Source organism: Erinaceus europaeus, chromosome 17, assembly GCF_950295315.1.
Source record: "Erinaceus europaeus chromosome 17, mEriEur2.1, whole genome shotgun sequence".
Taxonomy (NCBI): domain Eukaryota; kingdom Metazoa; phylum Chordata; class Mammalia; order Eulipotyphla; family Erinaceidae; genus Erinaceus; species Erinaceus europaeus.
In genome coordinates, this window is record NC_080178.1 from 73,595,578 (window position 1) to 73,608,754 (window position 13,177).

The 13,177-nt window shown below is 44.6% G+C and overlaps 1 protein-coding gene across 2 annotated transcripts; it reads right to left on the bottom strand.

Annotated features, from left to right (window-relative positions):
• Nucleotides 1-1,377: 1,377 nt before the first annotated feature.
• Nucleotides 1,378-12,426, bottom strand: LOC103107130 (L-lactate dehydrogenase A chain). 2 transcript variants are annotated; one of them, XM_016185098.2, is made up of 8 exons: nt 12,313-12,426; nt 9,919-10,068; nt 7,479-7,596; nt 6,966-7,139; nt 6,571-6,744; nt 4,736-4,853; nt 3,723-3,846; nt 1,378-2,060 (listed from the first exon to the last, which is right to left on the bottom strand). In XM_016185098.2, exons 2-8 carry the CDS (start codon nt 10,042-10,044, stop codon nt 1,896-1,898), a joined length of 999 nt encoding a protein of 332 aa, XP_016040584.1. In that variant the 5' UTR covers nt 10,045-10,068; nt 12,313-12,426; the 3' UTR covers nt 1,378-1,895. The 2 variants fall into 2 exon arrangements, with proteins under 2 accessions (XP_016040584.1, XP_007515923.1); XM_007515861.3 differs by lacking the exon at nt 12,313-12,426 and adding an exon at nt 10,402-10,524.
• Nucleotides 12,427-13,177: the final 751 nt, after the last annotated feature.

Consider the following 13,177-nt stretch of genomic DNA (forward strand, 5'->3'; position numbering starts at 1 on the left):
ACTTAGGACATTTTTTTTTTGTAGACCCCACTACCACCGCCTGGTGCGGGATCCTCTGGGGAAAATAATTCTTCTGGTGGGGGAGGGCGGGTACACCTGTTACAATGCACAAGGACCCAGGTTCGAGTCCACGGTTCCCATCTACAGGGGGAAAGCTTTGCGAGTGGTGAAGCAGTGCTGCTGGTGTGTCTTTCTTCCTGTCTCTCCCTTCTGACAGTAAATAAAGATAAAACATTTTTCCTCTTTTAAATTCTGGAAGCGCTTCCTTAAAGTGGCCTGAGACTGCTTCCAAAGACTGAGGTGACAGTGACTCGTTGAACAGTCTGAACGATGGGCAGCCAGACTAGAAATGCCTTGAGAGCTCCTGGCCTGAACCCGTCAGCACTTTAGTCCCTGAGTATGCTGAAGGAACCTGGACCCCAAGAACGAAGAGGGTAGCTCGGCGGGTTAAGCGGGTTAAGCACACGGATCTGTTCAAGCCCCGGCTCCCCACCTGCAGGGGAGTCGCTTCACAGGCAGTGGAGCTGGTCTGCAGGTATCTTTTTCTCCCCCTATCTTCCCCTCCTCTCTGTCCTATCCAACATCAATAACAATTAACAATAAAAGGTCAACAAGAAGGAGTAAAATATTTTTAAAAGGGAGAATTAATAAAATTGATAAGTTTAGCTTAAAGGAATGGACTTTGTAGTGACAAATCTGGAGTTCGATACTTTCTAACGCACTTAGGCAGAACACTTAACATAGTAGTTTACATGTGACTAGCCTCTGCTAGTTTCTACTCTGGCCTGTGCATCTCATGAAAGTCTTTGAAATTCTGATTATTAGCCAATAGTTACCCTTAAAAAACCACAAAAGGGGAGTCGGGCGTAGTGCAGCAGGTTGAGCGCAGGTAGAGCAAAGTACAAGGACCGGTTCCAGCACTGGGCTCCCCACCTGCAGGGGAGTTACTTCACAGGCAGTGAGGCAGGTCTGTGGGTGTCTGTCTTTCTCTCCCCGTTTCCCCTCCCCTCTCCATTTCTTTCTGTCCTATCCAACAATTACATAAATAACAATAATAACTACAACAATGAAACATCAAGGGCAACAAAAGGGAATTAAAAAAAAAATCACGAAAGAACCCAGGTTGGTGCCCGACAACACAGGGACACCACACACATCATGTGCGAACCATGTATCTTTCCAGCCTCTGTAACTGACAAAGGGGTAAAAAGTAAGTCTGCCAGAAGCAGTGGAATAGAACATACTTGAGGCTGTGCACCCAAAAAGAAATGATAAAAAAGATCATTACAGTGTTGCCAAGGACAGCCACATGACCATCAATAATACAATGAATAAACAGTAGCTTTATGACTCTCCATTGTACCACTAATAAAGAAGTCACTGTTCAAGGTTTATTTGGTGTTTTAGTTGGTTACACTGTTTTTATGTAGGTCTTTTTTTTTTTTGTTACATTACATGGCAATGTACACTACTTTGACACATACAGTAAACAAAATAAGATCCATCAGAACAATTATGCATAAAACATGCATTGTTGGATTTATGTATCCCAGACTATGACCAACAGGAGAAAAATGTTGGAGTAGGCCAACTGAATGAAGGAGCCAGATGTTACTTAACAGACAATAAAAACACATCTCATTTGAAGGGCAGTAAGGTCACCTGTGGAGCTGTTTTACATTAACCAGTTTAAAGGTTCTTTCAGCAATAGGATAAAGATACAGGGTTTCACAAACCATTTCTATCTCAGTCTCCAGGAAACAGCTTTATTTATTAGGCTGTCATAATAGTACTGTTTCAGTCACAGATGAGATTTTTAAAAAGGACAAAATGCACAACTCCAACTAAAATCCTATCATAGCCTAAACAGTTAAGTGGTACAAAATTAGGAGAATTTAAAACTGCAGCTCTTTCTGGATCCCCCAGAGTGTTTCTGCACTCTTCTTCAAACGAGCCTCCTCCTCAGCACTCAGGGTCACCTTCACAACATCTGAGATTCCATTCTGCCCCAAGATGCAGGGCACACTAAGGAAGACATCATCTTTTATTCCATAGAGGCCCTGAAGACAAAAAGGGAAAATATTGAACATTTTTGCCAATACTTTCTGGGCTTTTCCAAGACATTATTTGTCTATAATTATAAAGTTTATTGAATTCAACAACTTGAACTGCCTTTTCATCATTTCATTTAGGATAAAATGAACATGTAAAAGGAAGTAATAAAACAGTAAGATTCCACTCTCCATGTGCAAGGACAGGGTCCATGCCCCTGCCCCATCTACAGCAGGTAAACTTCACATGCAGGTGTCTCTCCGATCTATTTCTCCTTTTTTTCTTTTAATTTATAAAATGGAAATACTAACAATGCGATAGGACAAGAGGGGTACAATTCCACACAACTCACACCATCAGAACTCCATATCAATCTCCTCCCTTGAAAGCTTTCCTATTCTTTTTTTAAAATATTTATTTTATTTATTTATTCCCTTTTGTTGCCCTTGTTATTATTGTTGTTGTCGTTGTTGGATAGGACAGAGAGAAATGGAGAGAGGAGGGGAAGACAGAGAGGAGGAGAGAAAGATAGACACCTGCAGACCTGCTTCACCGCCTGTGAAGCGACTCCCCTGCAAGTGGGGAGCTGAGGTTCAAACCGGGATCCTTACTCCGGTCCTTGTGCTTTGCACCACCTGCGCTTAACCCGCTGCGCTACAGCCCGACTCCCAGCTTTCCTATTTATCACTCTGAAAGTATGGACCCAGGGACATTATGGGGTGCAGAAGGTGGAAGGTCTGTCTTCTTAATTGCTTCCCCGCTAAACATGGGCTCTTTCATCTTTTTTTTTCTTCAATCTTTTATCTATTCCCTTTAGGTGGCCCGTTGTTTTATAGTTGTAGTTGTTGTTACTGATGTTGTCATTGTTGGATAGGACAGAGAGAAATGGAGAGAGGAGGGAAGGACAGAGAGAAATGGAGAGAGGAGGGAAAGACAGAGAAAGGGGAAAGACACCTGCAGACCTGCTTCACCACTTGTGGAGTGACTCTCCTGCAGGTGAGGAACTGGGTGCTCTTTCCGCCAGTCCTTGTGCTTTGCACCCCCTGTGCTTAACCTGCTGCACTACCGCCCGACTCCCTCTTTCTCCTTAGCCTATAGCCTATATTTAAAAAAACAGGCACAAAGAATGGCTAAGTTGTACAGGCACTGATCCCCAGCAATAAGCCTGATGGCAAAAAAAAAAAAAAAAAAGGGAAAATAAACTATATAAACATTTGTCATAACCCATGGTATTTCTTAGGTTTTATTGCATATAACTTTGGTAAGTTTAATAACAAAAGGGGAAAAATCTGTTTCTTTTATAGACTCCCACTCATCTTTACATAACAACAACAATAAAAAAGACAGGGTAAGTAACATAATGGTTTTGCAAAGAAACTTTCCTGCCTGAGGTTCCAAAGTCCCAGGTTCAATCCCCTGCAACACTATAAACCAGAGTTGAGCAGTGCATTGGCAAAAATTTATAAATATATCAAAGTAGCAATGTAGGGGACATTAGTTCTAGAATTCAACTATGTATATCATTTCAAAAATAAAGCTAAAGGTGCATTAATTTATCTCAGATCAAAGATTAAGGACTTCAGTAATCTATAGTATTCAGAAGACCTAATAAACAAACAAAACCAGGAAATAATGACACCCAAGTATAACATATCACAACATAGACCTACCTTAATCATGGTGGAAATTGGATGTACCCGCCTAAGATTCTTCATTATACTTTCTGCCAAATCTGCCACAGACAGTCCAATGGCCCAAGATGTATATCCTTTCAGCTTGATCACCTCATAAGCACTGTAGTACAGTAAAGGGTAGAGAAAGATGGTGGGGAGGGGGAAAACACAGCCTTCATTAAACCACAGCTTTCAATAGCCAATAATATGAAAATTATATTAAAGGGCAGAAGAGATAGCAGAATGGCTATGTAAAAAGACTTTCATGCCCGAGGCCCTGAAATTCCAATCCCTCACAGTGTACCACCAGAGCTAAGTGGTGCTCTGGTAATATATGGTGGAGGAGACAGCAAAGTGCAAGGACCAGCTTAAGGATCCTGGTTCGAGTTCCTGGCTCCCCACCTGCAGGGGAGTCGCTTCACAGGCGGTGAAGCAGGTCTGCAGGTGTCTGTCTTTCTCTCCCCCTGTCTGTCTCCCCTCCTCTCTCCATTTCTCTCTGTCCTATCCAACAATGACAACATCAACAATAGTAATAACTACAACAACAATAAAAACAAAGGCAACAAAAAGGAAAGTATGAAAAAAAGGAAAATAAATATGAAAAAAAAATTAAAAACCACTTTTTAATATTTATTTATCCCCTTTTGTTGCCCTTGTTTTATTGTTGTAGTTATTATTGTCATTGTTGTTGGATAGACAGAAATGGAGAGAGATGGGGAAGACGGGGAGAGAAAGACAGACACCTGCAGACCTGCTTCACCACTTGTGAAGCAACCCCCCCCCCCCCTGCAGATGGGTAGTTGGGGGCTTGAACCGGGATCCTTAGGCCGGTCCTTAAACTTTACACCACGTGCGCTTAACCCGCTGCACTACCGCCCGACTCCCCTTAAATACCTGTGACTTTAATACCTTTAGATGTCTTATAGTTTGATCTTTACATTCTCAAATGCAAATTTCATCTTTAAAAATTTATTATTTCCTTCTGCCAAATGACAAGACCTATTAATTACCTGTCGACCACTTGTTTGTGAACCTCTTTCCATTGCTCCTTATCTGAATCAGTGCCTAACTCGGGGTGCAGATTCTTCAGGGAGACGCCAGCAACATTCACGCCACTCCAAACAGGCACTGCAGGAAACGGTACACAGCACATTTACCTCCCTCCACACAGCAACTCTAACTCTTACTCAGTGTTCATTTATTAATTTACCGTAATCTCTAGGGTTTCACAGCTCCACACTGACCTTTTCAGACAGAGATGTTGGCAGAAGGAGAATGAAACCACAGCACAGACGCTTCCTTCAATGCAGTGGCTCAAACTCAGATCACACACACAGCAAAGGGTGTACTATCCAAGTGAGGCAGTGACTGCTCCCTATTTTCTTTCTATTTATTTGTAATTGGACACAGTGAGAAATTAAGAGGGGAGGTGAAGACACAGATAGGGAGACAGAGTATGATGATATATATACTGTTGAAATAAAGATTGAAATTGAAATTTTCAGTTCCTGGGTGCTCACACATTGCAACATGTGCGTTAAACCAGGTGCGCCGCCACCTGGCCCCTTTCCCCCCATTGTCCTTTCTTATACAGGCAGAATAAACCCCTTTTGGTGACTATCAAAGAGTACTACAATGCCCCTTATTTCATCTTCTTGTTAACTAGACTATATAGCACCACGATGTTTTGGAGTGGGAAGGTAGCACACCTGGTTACAATGCACAAGGTTCAAGCCCTCAGTCCCCCCCACCTGTGGGGGAAAAGCTTTGCAAGTGAAGTACGGCTGCAGGTGTCTTTCTCCCTCTTGATTTCTGGCTGTCTCTATCCAATAAATAAAAATAATAAAAAAAAAACTAAGATGTTTCACTATATTCTAGCCTATAATTTCTAACCTCTTGTGATATTTACCACATACCTTTAAAATATAAACATAGTATGAGACCATACACGGACTTCTCATATATGCCATTTGAACTTTACAGGACCAAGCAGTTCAACTAAAGTCAAACAGCTGTGGCACACGACACTAAATTGAGGTCACCCTAAGAACTCTGGTCAATCAAGATGTCCCTGGTTAAGAAGTCAAAGTAAATTTACGCTCTATCCCCTGTGGCTAAAATGGCAAAAAATCACACAAAATGGCTAAAATCTAAACGATTCTTAGGATATCATTTTACTAAAAGATAGTTTAGAAATCATTCCACTCTAATGGATGAACATCTGCTTAAGTCTCTGATTTAATAACAGGATTACTGCCAATTTTTTTTTTTTACTCAATATTATTAAAAGCAAAAAATGAAGGGCTGGTGGTGGCACACCTGGCTGAGCGCACATGTCACAATGTGTAAGGACCCAGGGTTCGAGCCCCTGGTCCCCATCTGCAAAGGGAAAGCTCTGTGGGCAGTGAAGGGCTGCAGGGGTTTTTCTTTTCTTTTTTTTTTAACTTTTAAAAAAATATTTATTTATTCCCTTTTGTTGTCCTTGTTTTACTGTGGTAGTTATTGTTAGTTATTGATGTCATTGTTGTTAGATAGGACAGAGAGAAATGGAGAGAGGAGGGGAAGACAGAGGGGGACAGAAAGACAGACACCTGCAGACCTGCTTCACCACCTGTGAAACGACTCCCCTGCAGGTGGGGAGCCGGGGGCTCGAACCAGGATCCTTACGCCGGTCCTTGCGCTGTGCGCCACGTGCGCTTAACCCACTGCGCTACCGCCCGACTCCCTGCAGGTGTTTCTCTCTCCTGTCTTCCCTCCTCAATTTCTGGCTATCTCTATCCAATAAATAAAGATAATAAATTTTTTAAAAAGCAAAAAATGAAAAGTGAAAATAAGTCATACTTACCACTAGAGTCACCATGCTCTCCAAGCACCCAGCCATGACAGCTTACTGGGTGTACTCCCAATCTTTCCCCCATTAGGTAACGGAATCGGGCTGAATCCAGATTACAACCACTTCCAATAACACGGTTTTTGGGAAAGCCACTTATCTTCCAAGCCACATAGGTCAAGATATCCACTATGAAGGAAACATGTAGGCAAAGCCACTTAGGTAACTAATTAGATAATGACTGACTACTCAAAATATAGACTCTGTATGGACCTTGGTGTATTCATTCATGCCCTGTCAACATGTTTTTTTGCTTGTCTGTTACCAGAGCACTGCTCAGTTGTAGTTTTTAACCATTGTATCACCTTCTGGGTTACAGTTTATCTATTTTTATACAATAAAATTCTTACCTGGATTGGAAACAACAAGTAGTTTGCAGTTAGGGCTATATTTTACAACATTAGGAATGATGAATTTGAAGATGTTCACGTTACGCTGAACCAAATTAAGACGGCTCTCTCCTTCTTGCTGACGTGCCCCAGCTGTGATGATAACCAGCTTGGAGTTTGCAGTCACACTATAGTCTGGAAAAAAAGAGAAACAACCAGGTTTAGGTCTTCAGAAAACTCTATCTTTCTCTCCCCCTTTGTCTTCCCCTCCTCTCTCCATTTCTCTCTGTCCTATCCAACAAGGGCGACATCAATAGCAACAACAGTAATAACTACAACAATAAAACAAGGGCAACAAAAGGGAATAAATGAAAACAATTTAAAAATAAAATAAAATCACTAAAATCTAAAATCGGTATCAATAGGTACCAGTGCAACACTGTTGGAAGGCTTTCTTATCATGAAGAACTAGGATTTGAGTCTGAGAAACACTAAGTCTAGCATGAGCTACAATATAAACTTGTTCAGGTCTACCTTTCCCCGAGACAATTTTTGGTGTTTTCAGGAAAAGGCTGCCATGTTGGAGGTCCATCATCTCTCCCTTCAGTTTGTCCTCCATGACGTCTACCAGAGCAAGTTCATCTGCCAGGTCCTAAAACACATGAAATATCTCAATGAAAATTACTGCTTCCATGAAACTTCTGTACTTATCTTTATTTCTGGCATAAGAAAGTTCCTTTTAAATATCAGAATATATATATTATTTTCCTTTTTTTTTTTAAATCAGAGTCCTAGTTTATGGTGGTGCTGGGGATTGAACCTGAGAGCTCAAGCCTCAGTCATGAAGTCATTTTTATAGCCATTGCGTTGTCTCCCTGCTCTATCAGGAGATAGCTTAAGGTAGAGGCACAGACTCTTAGAAAAGCAGACCCACAGAGGGGACTCACAAATGTCCTACCCTAAGGAAGTAACACTAAACTTATTTTTCTCACAAGCATAAGCTTGATGGTTCCACCACTGCATGGTAGAACACTGACTAGCATAACATTCCACAGTTTCCCATTTAGCAATACAACCCCCAATATGTCATTTATCATCCTTCATGGACCTGTATTCTCCCCACCCACCCACCCACCCCAGAGTCTTTTACTTTGGTGCAATATGCCAATTGACATGGAATTTTTTCAAGTGATGTCCTGGGGTCAGAAGATAGTTCACTAGTGTAGGGATACTGTAACAGGTGTGAGGTCCTGGGTTTAAGCCCTGGCACCACATGAGAACACCACCAACAGCACTCACTGACTGAGCTCCATCGATAGTGGAATAGTGCTAAGGTTTTTCTCTTCTCTCTTTGCACTAAATAAAAGATAAAAAGGGAGGGCATGAAGCCATTTAGCAGTATTGTGGATGCACAAGGCCTCAAGTTCATGCCCCAGAGCCAGAAGAAAACAGTGATGCTCTGGATTATCCCCTTGTAATATGCTTCCCACATATTAAACACAACTATCAGCTTAACAGTGATCTGTGGATTTGCCCACGGCAAAACACTGAGGAAAAATATCCTTTTAGTTGAAATTAAAAAAATGCTCAGGTACATCACAAACCAGGAGAACCAACAATAACTTTAGGCAAATGAATGTGAACTCTTTAAACCAAAGAGGGTCCAGCAGCTGAATTGCTGATCTATCCCCAAATCATTTACAGCAGGGGTGGGAAACATCTGGTTGACAGGCTGTATGCAAGTCCTTGACATCATTTTGTCTGGCCTTGCCAAATCTCAAGATTCAATAAATCTAGGAGCTTTACAGCATTAAGTGCTAGTTTTCTGTGGCCTGTGAATGATGTTATAAAAATCCAAACAGCAACCAAAAAAAAAAAAAAGGTTCGGGAGTCAGGCTGTAGCGCAGCGGGTTAAACGCAGGTGGCACAAAGCACAAGGACCGGCATAAGGATCCCGGTTCGAACCCCGGCTCCCCACCTGCAGGGGAGTCGCTTCACAGGCGGTGAAGCAGGTCTGCAGGTGTCTCTCTTTCTCTCCCCCTCTCTGTCTTCCCCTCTTCTCTCTGTTTCTCTCTGTCCTATCCAACAACAACGACAACAACAATAATAACTACAACAATAAAACAAGGGCAACAAAAGGGAATAAATAAAATAAAAAATATTAAAAAAAAAAAAGGTTCTCCACCCCCACTCCTGAGTTACAGGTTAAGGAGTCTAAAATGACTTTAGAGGAAACAAAAATCTCAAAGCTCACAAAACTTGATAGAAAAACAAATAAGCAGTCTAGCCACACCTAAATTAGAGAATATTACAGAAAAGAATTTCAGTTCTAAACTGGTACCAAAACTGCCTGGATTTTGGCCCAGGAGGGGCTGCAGTGGGTAAAGAATTGGACCCTCAAGCATGAGGTCTTAAGTTAAATCCCCGATATTGGTGATGTTCGGGGGTTCTCTTCCTCTGACCCATAAATGTATAGATTCCTAGAATATGTTGTAAAAGATCCACATTCAGTATAAATTTAATTTTACTATGCACACATAACATTTCAAGTCAAGATTTTTAAGGAAATCATGAAAGACACTGCTCTGGCATATGAAGTGCAGGGAATCAAATATGACACCTTCTTCATGCAATGAATGTGCTCTATCTACCCTTCTGACCACTCAAAAACTCTTTCAAATATTTTTAGGTTATTTAAAGGCATAGAATCTTCCTTTTTTTTCTCTAGGCAACTCACACATGCTAAGACAACTCACTAAGGAACTAAGTCTTCAGTCTAATGAGCATTTACCATTTTTGCTCATGCTCCTTTTTGGCATATTATCATCTTTCACAACTTTGTCTCACATAAAGCTAATTGAAGGAGTGCATGAGTCAAAATCCTTGAACATACAGTGTACTAATGCAGCTCTCGGGAAGGGAAGACAGGTAGGGCCAAGGTATCCTTGGCTTCCAGAGTGATCAGCTCACTCACCTTCATTAAGATACTGATGGCACAGGCCATGCCAACAGCACCAACCCCAACAACTGTAATTTTATTCTCGGGGGTAAGTTCTTCCTTATAAAGATTCTCAATCAGTTGATCCTTGAGAGTTGCCATTGCGGACTTTGAACCACAAGGAACCTGTGAGAGAGAAAGAAACAAATTGTCACTGCCTTCCCTTGTAATTAAGACTTATTAACCAAAAGCTGGTCTCCTCTGGGGGATACTTGCAATGATAAGCCACAAGAGATGACTAAAAAGACCGCGGAAAGGGCGGAGAGTAAATGGCTTAATGGTTATTATGCAAAGAGACTCTCAATGAGCCCGAGGCTCCAAAGTCCCAGATTTAATCCCCCACGGCACCAAAAAAAAAAATTGCTAAAAGAGGGAGGAAAGGAAAAAATAGTCAAAAGGAGTGAAGAGACCTGAAAGGCCTTAACATCAAAGTCTAAGATCTTCTGTGAAGGACCTCACCTTGGCATGGAAAAATAATATCGAAGTTTCGGTGTAAGTAAAACCTCCAGAAGACTCACACATCTTGGCTAACTAACCCCAAGAGGGGTTGGCCTTTTCTCAGTTAAAAGATCCCTTTGAGTACAAGAACCAGAAAGGGACTGAAGTCCCTATAACCGTCTGGCTGCAACAGCCAGCAGCAGAGGGCCCTGCACTGAAGTCTGCTCATGCGCGCTCGCTGGCGTGCCCCCCACCGCCTTTGAAGGGGCGGGCCCAGACCAATTACGGTGCCCACAGGAGCAGGACTTCACGCCCCACCCGCAGCCGGAAGACTAGCTATTGCCCCCCCCCCACCCAGCCACTAAATTGCACGCATGCGCATTTCAGAGCTATGAGGAGGGACTAGAGTTAAGACAGGCAGATGGGTTCTGGGCTGCACAGCGGACACCAGAGAGCCCCGCCTGTCGCAAAGGCAATTAGGAACTTGCCTGCTTCCTGAGTCAGAGGCTCTGAGCTTGGAGTCAGACTTTGGACTACTGATCGCCCACAGACTGTAACGTGCAGTCTGGCTCCATGAGATGGCCAGGCCTGGCCAGAGTCAAGCTTTTAAATTCCCAATACCTGGAACTAACTAACCCAGAGGGAGGTACCTAGCATGGCTTACTGTCGTGATCCTTGTTGAAATGGCGTGAGGCCCTGTATGAGGAAATCTTGTCAGCACAGGAAATGCAGAAATAGCTTCAAAGGCCTGAAGCCTAGAGCATCAAACTCAATCGATTCTTGGTGGAATCCAAAATTACCAGATCCGGGGAGCGGGCCTTCACTGGGCAGATTAGCACAGGCTGCAATCCCTAAAGTACCTAGTCTACTCTTGACACTGCTCCAGCGAGCAAAAATACCCAAGAGCCCTCCCAGGCAGGCAGCCCAGGGTTGCCAGGCTGCAATCGGGTTTCTTTACAAATCAAAGCTATTTCTAGAAAGCCTTTTAAGGTTTCTTATAGACTGGGGGGGGGAGGGGGAGGGAGAGGCCTGGGGTGTGATTCCTGCAGAGATCTAAAAGAGGGGAAGAAAAAAACGGGCCAGATTGGGCGCACATGTTACAATGTACAAGGACGCAGGTTCAAGTCCCCGGTCATCCTGCTAGGGGAAAGCTTTGTGTAGAGTCAAACAGGGCGGCAGGTGTCTCTCCCTTTCTATCATCCCCTTCCTCTAGATTTCTGGCTGTTTCTACCCAATAAATAAAAGTTAAAAATTAAAATAATTAAAACTTGGCTCTGGTGCTCTCTTCAATTTGGTGGCACGTGTCCGATGGGCCATCTGCGATGCCTGGAGACTGAGACTCTTCCACCTTCGCAAGCACCGCTAGTGTAGCGCCCGGGGATTAGGCAGTGCGGCTTGCGCGGAAGCGCCCCGTAATCCGAAGGCAGCGGCTTCCTGAGAGTCTTAGTGCTAAAGTGCTGAGCAAGGCCCAGAGGCTCCTAGGCTTCCAGGAACCTGCCGCACACTGTGCTAAGGATTTTCCGACTCCTTGGGCTCCCAAAACCAGACCTCAACTCCTGTGCATTTTCCAGTCCCAAACCCAGAAGTATCCTCCATTCACCCCCCGCCCCCAGCCAGGTCCACGCCTCGTGCTCCAGCAGCCACCCGGGCCTCTGCCCCAGGCCAGGTGAGGCTCCCTGCTCGGTTCCCCAGCCCGGCTAAGAGCCTCCCGGGCTTTCTCCCCCATGCTGGGGGCGGCCACCGTCTCCATCTCCCCAGCCCCCAACGCACAAGGAGTCTCAGGGCAGGGGGGCAGGGGCCACCGCCCAGGCTCCAGCTCTGCTTCTGGGAAGAAGCGCCCTACAACCCTCCCGCCCGCCCCAGCAACAGCTGCGGCACAGGAGCCCTTTCCCGGCCCACGGAGGCCAGGCCCGCGCGGAGGCCCCACCGTACCCGGAGCGCAACGCGGAGAAAGATCCGGACTAGGCGGCTGCAGCTCGGAGACGCCGGGCGGGGCGCGGGAGGGGCCTTAAATGGGGCGGCGAGGCTGACGTCAGGGGCAGCCCGGCGGACGTGCGGGAACCCACGTGTGCGGAGGCCTGGGGGCGGGCTCGGTCCGGAGGTGACCCACGTGCGCCGGGACAGCGCAGGGACCACCACCCCCACCCCAACACGCACACACGAAACACCCGCTTCTGAGCCACCAATCGGAATCTAGCCGGTCCTCCATTTCCCCTTCCTAGACAAGTGGAGGCTACTTGCCGGAAAAGCAGGAACTCTCCAGGACTCTCTCCTAATACTTACAGTTGCTTCTGGCACTTAAGAGAGACTCACCTGGCACATGTTACAATGCGCAAGGACACAGGTTCAACCCCTTGGCCCCCACCTGCAGGAGGAAAGCTTCACAAGTGGTGAAGCAGGGCTGCAGGTGTCTCTGTTCCTCTCTCCCTATCTATCTTCCCTTCCCTTTGGATCTCTCCCTGTCTCTATCCAATCAATAATGAATTAAAGTAAATAGTTGCTGAAAGAAAGAAGATGCCAGGGTGGTGGTGCACCTGGTTGAACGCACATGTCACATGTCCTACCTGCAGGGGGAAATCTTCACAAGTGGTGAAGCCGAGCTACAGGTGTTTTACAGTCTCTCTTCTGCTCTCTCACTCAAACGTTTTATTCATTTATTAGAAAGATAGGAGAGTTAAAGAACCAAACATCACTCTGGTACATGGGCTTCAAGGGACTGAATTCAGGACTTAAGGCTTGAGAGTCCAATGCCCTAGTCACTGCGCCACCTCCCGGACCACTCTCTCTTCCTCTCTAT